The sequence below is a fragment of the Medicago sativa genome, chromosome 6, assembly GCF_051527215.1.
Source record: "Medicago sativa cultivar Bolivia chromosome 6, Bolivia_mono, whole genome shotgun sequence".
Classification (NCBI taxonomy): domain Eukaryota; kingdom Viridiplantae; phylum Streptophyta; class Magnoliopsida; order Fabales; family Fabaceae; genus Medicago; species Medicago sativa.
This window is the reverse complement of record NC_140754.1, coordinates 5495500-5505983: the sequence shown is the minus strand read 5'-3', so window position 1 is coordinate 5505983 and position 10484 is coordinate 5495500. Positions and strand designations below refer to the sequence as shown.

The 10484-nt window shown below is 39.5% G+C and overlaps 1 protein-coding gene across 1 annotated transcript; it reads right to left on the bottom strand.

Annotated features, from left to right (window-relative positions):
• Nucleotides 1–285: 285 nt before the first annotated feature.
• Nucleotides 286–8959, bottom strand: LOC146912301 (uncharacterized). The gene is made up of 8 exons (XM_085720710.1): nucleotides 8110–8959; nucleotides 4130–4432; nucleotides 3834–3947; nucleotides 3275–3738; nucleotides 3027–3206; nucleotides 2762–2924; nucleotides 972–2695; nucleotides 286–816 (listed from the first exon to the last, which is right to left on the bottom strand). Exons 1-8 carry the CDS (start codon nucleotides 8957–8959, stop codon nucleotides 286–288), a joined length of 4329 nt encoding a protein of 1442 aa, XP_085576836.1.
• Nucleotides 8960–10484: the final 1525 nt, after the last annotated feature.

Below are 10484 nucleotides of genomic sequence, written 5' to 3'. Positions count from 1 at the left end.
ATAGCATTTCATTGATAATAATAGTTTCAATACAATCGGTATATCATAATAAACGGCAGGACTAGCTGATAACGTGGCTTCTCTTGCAAGAGCATGAGCAACCCCGTTGGCTTTTCGCCTAACAAACTCCACCCTAGAGTTGGAAAATAAAGCAGTAAACAAAGAACGACAAGAAGAAATAATGCAGCCAAATTCGGATGTGTCGTTCCTGTCAGAGAGAAAAGCATCAGCAGACAATTTAGAATCTGTTTCGAAGTCCACACTATCAATTTGCATATCACTCAATCATTGTAAAGCAGCATGCAACCCAAAAGCTTCACCTACATCAGCTGAGACAACACACGGTAATGACACAGCTTTAGCCAAAACAAAGGTACCTGAAAAATCACGAACACAGATGCCAATACCAGTGCGGTTAAGAGAGGAAGAGAACGCAGCATCAATGTTGCATTTATATCGACCCGGTAGAGGAGGTTGCCATGAACGGATATTTGGGGGATCCGAATTCGAAAGTCCCCCGTCAAAGGATAATGACGGCTGATGTTGACTATTAGATTCAAGAACCGCGGGAGTGTTATCTAGTTGCCAGTCAATAACCATGTTGCGGTCCCGTTCAACCACCGTAGCGCTTGTTTCTGTAACATCATCCCATACTCGAAGGTTGCGGTGTTTCCAAATGCTCCACATAACGGTTGTCAGTCTTTGAGAGAGGTCAACCGACAAGTTTTCAAGTAAAGAAAAAATGGCAGCTGTAGACGATGTCATAATTGAAAGGGCGTGTTGAATAAAACTCCACATACCAATTCTATTCCACACCTGGATGGCAAAAGGACAAGAGAAAAATACATGAGTGAAATCTTCGTAATCAGATGCACAACTGGCACAATTAGTGGGACAAGTAACACCTTTGTCTAATAGGCGAATCCGCGTAGGAAGGCAGCCGGTACAAATGCGCAGATTAAATTCTTAACCTTTGGTGGGACTTTAAGATTCCAAATACCATTCCAATACCCTGGCCGCCAAAGATAAGAAGAATAAACAAGTTCAGAAACACATAGTCTATAAGCGCTATGTACAGAGTAACGTCCGTTACGTTCCGCTTTCCAAACAATTCTGTCTGTATCAACCTGTGGAATAAGGGGCGTGTGTAAAATCTTGTCAGCGATATCACCACTAAATACCTGTCGAACCACCTGTTCATTCCAGCTTTTATCATATAAATTCATCAAGCTATTAATGGAGAAATTTTGGACAAAATGAGCCCTAGGAATATCACTTCGGATGCAATCCCCATCATGTAACCAAGGTTCATTAAGAATAGAAATCGATGCACCTGAACCTATACTCCACCTTGCACCACCTCGAACTAGAAATCTAGCACGCATAATACTACGCCAAACATAGCTCAGGTTATGGCCAATCTGACCCGTGAGGTAGGAACCCGAGGGGAAGTAACGTGCTTTAAAAATACGGGCCACCAAGGACTCCGGTTCAGTAATAAACTTCCATCCCTGTTTACCTAACATAGCAAGATTAAAAGCGGAAAGATCTTTGAAACTCATACCTCCATGTATTTTTGGTGCAGATAACTTTTCCCAACTCAGCCAGTGAATACCTCTCTGCGTTGTTTTACCATGACCCCACCAAAATGAATTCATCATCTTCTCGATTGAAGTTATCAAAGTAGATGGCAACTGGAAAATACTCATAATATAAGAAGGAATTGCCTGCAAAACAGATTTTATCATAACCTCGCGACCTGCTTTAGAAAGACACTTTCCACTCCACGAATTAATTTTATTCCACACATGATCTTTAACATAGGCAAAGGTTGCATTACGGTCTCGACCAATCATAGACGGTAATCCAAGGTACTTACCTGTGCCTAACACAACCTGCACACCAAGGATAGTGGTAATGTTCTGTTTGAGAGGATCCATAACATTTCTACTACAATAAATTTCACTTTTTGGTAAGCTGATAGCCTGACCGGACGCTGTTTCATAAATAGACAAGATATTTTTCATAACAGTTGATTGGTTCTCGTCTGCTTTAAAAAAGAGAAAATAGTCGTCAGCAAATAAAAGATGAGAGACAAAATGAGCTTGACGACAAATTTTGGTGCCCGTAAGAACACCCCGTGACTCCGTATCCTTAATAAGTGAAGATAATCCTTCAGCACAGAGAATAAACAAATACGGGGAAAGAGGATCCCCTTGTCGAAGACCCCACCCCGAGATAATATGACCAACCTGTTCACCATTCACAAGTACAGAATAGTCCACCGATTCAACACACATAGACATCCAATGAATCCAACGACTATGAAAACCCATTTTTGTCATAACCGCCCACAAATATGCCCAATCCATACGATCATATGCTTTACTAATGTCGAGTTTTAAAGCAACATACCTGTCTTTGCCTCGCGTTTTAGTTCTCATAAAATGTAACATCTCGATGGCGACCAAAGCATTATCTAAAATAGATCTACCTGGGACAAAAGCGGATTGATTGTCGGATATACATTGAGACAAAACCTCCTTCAACCTGTTTGCTAGCACCTTCGAAATAATTTTATAAAGAACATTACATAAAGCAGTGGGGCGCCAATCTCGCATGCTAACCTGCGAAGTACCTTTCGGAATAAGAGCAATGCTAGTAATATTCAAATCCGGAGGAAATTGCCCCGTCTCTAACCAAGCACAACATTCATTCAAAATTTCATCGCTACATAAATTCCAAAATTGTTGATAAAAACCAGGATTATAGCCATCAGGACCTAAACATTTGTCTGGGTGCATCGAAAAAATGGCAATGCGAAATTCCGCTTTTGTAAACGGAGCAGTAAGTTTTTCATTATTAAAAACAGAGATAGAAGGATTGATAACATCAATAACAGGAGAAAAGTCGCCTATTTGCTGCTGAAAAATGTTCACAAAATAATTTCGAGCGACATCACATAAACCTTGTGCGTTCGTGATTTTATTACATGCATCATCGTCAAGAGAAATAATACGATTTACCTTCTTCCGAGCTGAGGCGGATGCATGAAAGAATTTTGCGTTTCTATCCCCATCCTTATACCAATGTGTCTTAGCACGTTGTCGCCAATAGGCATCATCTTGAGACAAAAGTCGTTGCATTCGCTTTCTTAATTCGAACATACGTGTTTGATCCTCCCCAGATGAACCAAGCCGAGTTTCCTGCAGCTGTTTACGACAATCTTCAATATCTTTTTTTAATTTATGACAATGGGATTTTTTTCCCACACCGACATGTCTTCCGCGCAAGAGGAAAGCTTCGGAATAATAGTATGAGTGGAATGTTCCTGCCAAGAGTTAGTAACAAGCTCCTTGAAGCCCGGTTCATGATGCCACGCATTTTCATAACGAAAATGGCGCTTAGAAATATGGGGCCGAGGTGACGGAGCAAGCTTAACATATATTGGATAATGATCAGAAGCAGGAGCTACCAAAGTTTCGACATAAGCAGTAGGAAAAATATTAAACCACAAATTGTTAGCAAGTGCACGATCTAACCTTTCTTCGACGGCACGCGGAGTACCAAGACTTTTGTACCATGTGAAAGGATAGCCTTCAATCGGAACATTGGATAAACCAGAGTCAAGAACAGCCTGTCGAAAACCATTAATGAGCCAAGGAGGTCTAGTGGTGCGCCCCCTTTTCTCACTCGCGTCGAGAATGTCATTAAAATCGCCAAAAATGCACCATGGACCTGTGAATTGATTGGAAAGTTGTCGTAAAAAATTCCAAGCGGCATTTCTACGACCACCATTAGGTATCCATAATAACCAGTAAGTCTCCAAGTACCAATAACATTATCAACAATCTCAACAGTAATATGGTTACTTGAAAAATCAATAAGCTGACAATTTAAAGAATTACGCCAAAATAAAGCAAGACCCCCGCCTCTACCAGTGCGGTCTACAGGAAAACAACAATCGTAACCAAGCAAAAAACGAAGTTCTTCAATTTTATTTCGGTAAGCTAGAGTCTCACTTAGGAATAAAAGATCCGGATTGAAGTGTCGGATTAGGTACTTAAGGTCGGGAATTGTACTCGGGCTACCAATACCCCGGCAATTCCATGCCACTAAACTCATTTGCCTAGGCAGGCCTGATCAACAGGACCTGCCATTACATCATTTTCATCAAACAGTGGGTTAGACAGTACATTCATATCATCATCCCCCCCATGACTAACATTTGTTCCTATTACAATGTTTCCCTCATCCCCATCAGCAGCAAAAGATGAAGTGTCACCATTCTGAAGGGCCAACATCCTCTTTCTTTTCTTCAATTCAGAGCCTGTTTCATCTTGAGAATCTGCAGCAGTAGTAAAATGAAATGGACCAGCAGGCAGTCCAAGCACCAGAGGCGGAGTAGGAGGCAGATTGGACCCTGAGTTACCTGTTGAAGAGGACGGAAGCAGATGTACCAGGCCTGTAGAAGTCACAACAGCACCTTGTTTTGCTTTGGCAGCTGATGTAAGATTTTTCCTACACGTCATATAACTATGTACACGTGAGTATATATAGGATCGTTTCCACAGGGAGTTACGTTAATCATAAGCATTTACACAATCGTTCACATTAAGGGTTTGGATATAATTTGTTTGTGTGTAACACTATATCCATATTTGACATTTAAGTAAAAACGAGAGGGGATTGAACTATTTCGCTTGCGGTATAAGATAACGAGCAAGCATAACAGCAGCAATCTCTCGATCGATTAACAGACTCTAGCTTTATAACCAATATTATTACAATCATTTTTACAATATCCTTCGTGTCCAAAGCGACATCGTTATTTCCAAGTTAGCGTTTAAACATTCGTGTCCAAATTCCTTAAACGATAACAAAGTCGATCGGATGACTTAATCGACCGTGTCCAGCCTGATTAAGTATCCGAAAGCATTAAAAGCTTGATTAAAAGTAATTATCAAAGGTTTACAAACTTGTCAAGAGTGATATAACATAAGATAGATTGTTATTCTAGTTCTAGATTCAAGGGTTTGTGTCCAAAACATCTTGAATCTCTTTGAAAGCATTAAAAGCAAGAATAACAACAATATTGAATCATATAGCTAGAACCATATATATTAAAAGATCAAAAGATTACATAATAGCTTGATTGTTACCTCAATACTACAAAGAAGGTTAGTTACATATAGACATGTAAACTAATGCAAGGAATGAAGGAAAGATGAAGATTCCATGCCAAGATCCTTGATGTCTCAATGAATCTAGGGTTGAATCTACTCTTTAATCACTTGCTTTGTGTTTCTCTCTATGAAATAGCTCTAACCTCTCTCTAGAAATGTATAAAATGTTTCAATGGAATAGTGAATACCTAAAAGAGAGGTAAAAATGCTATTTAAATGGCCTGTGTTTTTGCACCTGCGCTAATAGCGCAACTCACGCTAATAGCGTGGTAAGGCGGCCTATAATTTGGCCAATGGGAGCCTGCCACGTTGTTCTTGCCCTGCTGCTACGCTCCAGCCACGCTAATAGCGTGGCTCTCTGGAGCATTTACGCTAATAGCGTGAAATACGCTAATAGCGTAGCTCTTCAAACCCAGCTTCTGCTTCCACGCTCCAGGTACGCATATAGCGTAGCTCTCTGGACATTGTACGCTAATAGCTCAGAATACGCTATTAGCGTACTCTTCAAGAGTGCTCCAGATCCACGCCCCAGGTGCGTTAATGGCGTATCCCTCTGACCTTTGGCATTTTTTCATCACGCCAATAGCGTAGGACACGCTAATGGCGTAGCTTCTTTGAACTTTGACATTTCTTGCTCCTTGCTTGTAATTTCCTGCACAAAAAGGGTAGACTAAGGCTCAAAAGCATAAATGACATATTAACACAATATTTGGAGTTTTCCATAGAGAATCTTGCAAAACAAGTCACTAAAACGCCTAAACTCCTATGCGAAATATATCACTTTTAAACACTTATCAAACTCTCCCCAACTTGGCTTTTTGTTTGTCCTCAAACAAATCAATTGAAAAGGAAACTAACAAGGCTTTGGACAAGGTTTTCAACATGATGTCAAACAATTCAAAACAAAAATAAACAAATGGTGATTCAAAAATGATCGCGTGGACAAGCATGAAGTCCTCCGCTACTCTAGGTTCAAACTAAGAATGCGAAAAATGTCCTAAGCACAAACTATACATCACAAACTTCAAAACATAAACATATCTATCTATGAACCACACCTAACACACTTCTTTGAAAGTAAATGCAATATAATGTTAACAATGAATGAGGTAATGAACACACATCCAACAATCATGCTAACATCCTATTTAAGTTAGGTGTCCATCCAAATATCGTCTCAAAAAGCATAAAAGCATGGATCAAAAGGTCTAGCAAGGGTTATAACTTGGCCGGGCTACAAAAGAAATGTCATATGTGGGGCAATTGATCAGAAAGCCTATCAAAGAGGAACATTTTTTTGTATCACAACTTGAAATCCATATACTTCCCTACCAAGAATTAAAACCTTTGGTGATTAACAATCAAACTTATAACCTTGACAACTTATTCTATTTTTGATTTTTCTCTTTCTTTTTCTTTTCTTTTCTATTCTTTTTCAAATGTACAATTTTTTTCTTTGATTCAATGTTGTCAGGTTATTTTACAACTTCACCAGAACTCTACCAAGAATTAAAACCTTTGGTGATTAACAATCAAACTTATAACCTTGACAACTTATTCTATTTTTGATTTTTCTCTTTCTTTTTCTTTTCTTTTCTATTCTTTTTCAAATGTACAATTTTTTTCTTTGATTCAATGTTGTCAGGTTATTTTACAACTTCACCAGAACTTAACATATAATGCCTCCTTTTTCTCCCCAACTTGAATACAACAAAAACTCTAATTGAATGTTCCCCTATCCTAAGGCAAGGGACAAAGTACAAAAAGGTTAAGGGTTCAACAAAGTAAAAATATCAAAGTCCTATAAGATTCAACCATGAACTGGATTTTTGAAAAATTTCAGGCAAATTCAACAAGCATTGTGCTTATGAATATTGACAGTTCATGTTTGAGGACTTGATTCATTAGGTTCGGATTGGGGTATCAGATACTCGCTCTTCTCACAGGTAGGCTTTATGTGGTCAAGTAGGTTACTCTCAATTCAAAAAGTGCCTTGATCCTTTCCATGCTTTCAAACAATTCAAAATAATTATCAGATTTAACATAACTAAAACAAGTTAGACGGTGATTATTGGTCTCCAGCATATATACAACAGATTAAAGCTACCTCACATTTATGTTAAGTACTAAGTGGTTCAAAAATATTTATGTCTATGAAAAGAATTAAATGATATATATTTTGTGCAAAGTACAAGTTTCAAATTCTTATTAAAAACCTAGAATAAAAGAAAACCAATACCTTGGCCTTACGCTTTATCACAAGTAATATCATCATCACTCACCTGCTTTTGCTCAAACATGGCTCCATGGAGCACTTTAAGATTTATTGTTCATGAGCAATTTTCTTTTGAGAGACACAAGCAAGATGTAAACAAAAATTTCATCCAAAGCATAAGTTATTAAACTAAAAAGCTAAGTTATTAAACCAAATATAAAGTAACAAAGTAACAAATCAAGCACTAAAAACCACAGTGCTTGAAGAGTACAAAATACAACCAAAATAAACAGATGTTCCAACATGAAATAAAAACGAAGAGTTATAAAGCAAAAAGAAAAACATCACTAAAAACTCAAGTTCACTGATCATCCTCTCCAGCATCATCCATATCAAGATCCTGGTACACATCATCATCATCATCACCCACGACTCCAGCATCATCCGGTGTCGCCTCATCATCAACAGCATCAGCCACCCCCACATAAGGATTTGGCCTGCCCTCAGGCCAATGAACATAAGCCTGGTACTGCTCAGGAGTCATAACCGGGTACTCAGCATTTCCCGGATGCATGTGAGCATTGTAGAGGTCCTGGTGTATGCCCATGTTGCTCCTCCAAATTGCCTCATTCTGGTCCATTAAGAAGCTGTTCTGGTCCCTCACGTACTGGTTATGCATCTGCTGCTCCAGCATAAAGGTCTGCAAACCTGAAAAGTCAAAAGAACCAGCAGCCTCAGATGGGCCACCTTCATCATCAGAGAAATGGTATTGGGCTGCCCTTTGCTCTGTTTTCTCCCAGGTGCGAATATGAGTGTCAGTAATGACCCCTTCAATATCTTCATCATAGGGTCCAGAAATAGGCACTCCATAAGCCTTCAGCAATCCCATAATCAAACCCGGGTAGAACAAAGCCACCTTCTTAGCACCAGTGGCTACTTTCAAAGCCACAGCCTTCATCTCATTAGCAATGATGCGAGCAATATCAACAGGCACTTCTTTCATAATGCACCAGATGAGTGGTAGAACGGCTTTTGGGGCATCGGAAGTATGGGCTCTTGGAAGGGCATTGTGGACAAGGAATTGGAAAATTAAGCGGGCAGTAGCTGTCATCTCCTTGGTAAGTGCATGCCTAATCTCTCCCTTGTCATTTTTGACAAATAGCCTACCCTTGTTCATTATATCACGCTCAATTTGCTGATATTTCCAATTTCCTTGAGCGTTTCTCTTAGCATAGGTACACAAGGTGGGCATTGTGGGGTCCTCAGATGGCTCAAGGTTTAAAGCATTTTCAAGGAAATCATTGATTGCATCCCTATCAAAAGGGATTTGCTTTCCTCGGACGTAAGAAGTCCAAGAGAAAGTCTCAGCAAAGGTAGCGGGTGAGGCATCAGGGACAGCATTACAATAGAACTCCCTGATTAGGTCGGTGTTAATCTCGGTTGCGGGCACGAGGAGTTTGGTCCATTTGCGACCAGTGAAAATGTGGAGCATATCAGAATGCTCACCACTAGGATGAATGTCAAAAGTTTTCTCGTGCCAGGTTTTGTACTGTGCCATCTTCTTAAACCTGGCAGAGTGGGCAGGGGTGGGGAAACGGTTTGGGATTGCAGGTGCAGCAGAGGAAGAGGCACCTTTGCCTCTAGGACGCTTAGTCCCGGTAGTTTTTTCAACATTTTTCGGTGCCATCTGCAACAAAACCAGGAAACACCAACATATTGCATAGAAAATATTAGCACAAACTACAATTGGTCATTTAAAAATATCAAAAATTTTGAAAATCTGGACAAGTACGAAGAACTACGCTAATAGCGCCAGTCACGCTAATAGCGAAATTTTTCTGGAAAAGTTGCGCTATTAGCGTATATTTCGCTAATAGCGTACTTCTTCGTTCCTGCAATTTTCAAATTTTCAAAATCTTTGTTCCTGCAATTTCTCAGCACAACCCAGCATATTTCAACCCTAGGTTTCATCCTATGTCTCTAAAACACAATAAAATCATGAAAAGGAATCAGAATCACAACATTGACACCAAATCATTCAAAACCCTTGTTTTTCAAATTTACAAAATGGGTCAAAATCAAAAGATGAATGTTTGTTGCATGTGGGTTATGATTATTGTTCCTTTTCCAACTATTATCATTAAAGAACAATCTCTATTCACAAATCAAAACTCTAACCCTAACCTAACCATCTCTAATCATGTCAAAAACATGGTTTTTTTTTTCAAATTTAAGAACAAAGATAGGAAGAGAATCAAACCTGTTAGTGCAGTGATTGGATGCAAGCAATAGAATGAATGATGCAAAGATGAATGCTTGGAACCAATTGACCCAAAAGAAAAGGGTTTTGATTTTTAGGGTTAGTGTGTGAGTGAGAGAAGTTTTTGTGTGTGAGAGTGAGAAAGGGAAGAATGAAACCGTAAAAGGAATAAGAGGAGTGGGTTGTGGGAAGTTATGGGGAGTTAATCCCCTGGGCCCACAAAAAAATTTTCTCCCACGCCAAACTCACGCTAATAGCGTGGCTCTCTGGAGCTCTCACGCTAATAGCGCAAATTTCGCTATTGGCGTGAGGCTTCAGGATCAGTTTTTCAAAGTCTTTCATTTCTGCTGTAAATGTATATGTACTACTACTATATGCAATAACCATAAAAATACTTACAAAACTGGGTGTGCCTCCCAGCAAGAGCTTGTTTTACGTCCTTAGCTTGACGCATTTTGAAGAAATCATGGCTCGATTAGTGAAATCGTCGTCAAACACCGATCAATTTCACCACCGAAGTAGGGCTTAAGCCTTTGCCCATTAACAGTCCAGTTGGCTTTGGTGACTGGGTCCTCAAGTTCCACAGCTCCGTACGGTTTGACCTCTTTAACCATGAAAGGTCCGGACCACTTAGACTTCAATTTGCCCGGAAACAACCTCAGTCTTGAATTGAAAAGTAATACCATTTGTCCCGGCATGAATTGTCTCAGAGTGATCTTCTTGTCATGATACTTCTTGGTCCTTTCTTTGTAGAGCTTTGAAGATTCATAAGCTTGATTTCTCAATTCTTCAAGCTCATGCATTTGAACTTTTCTTCTTTCAC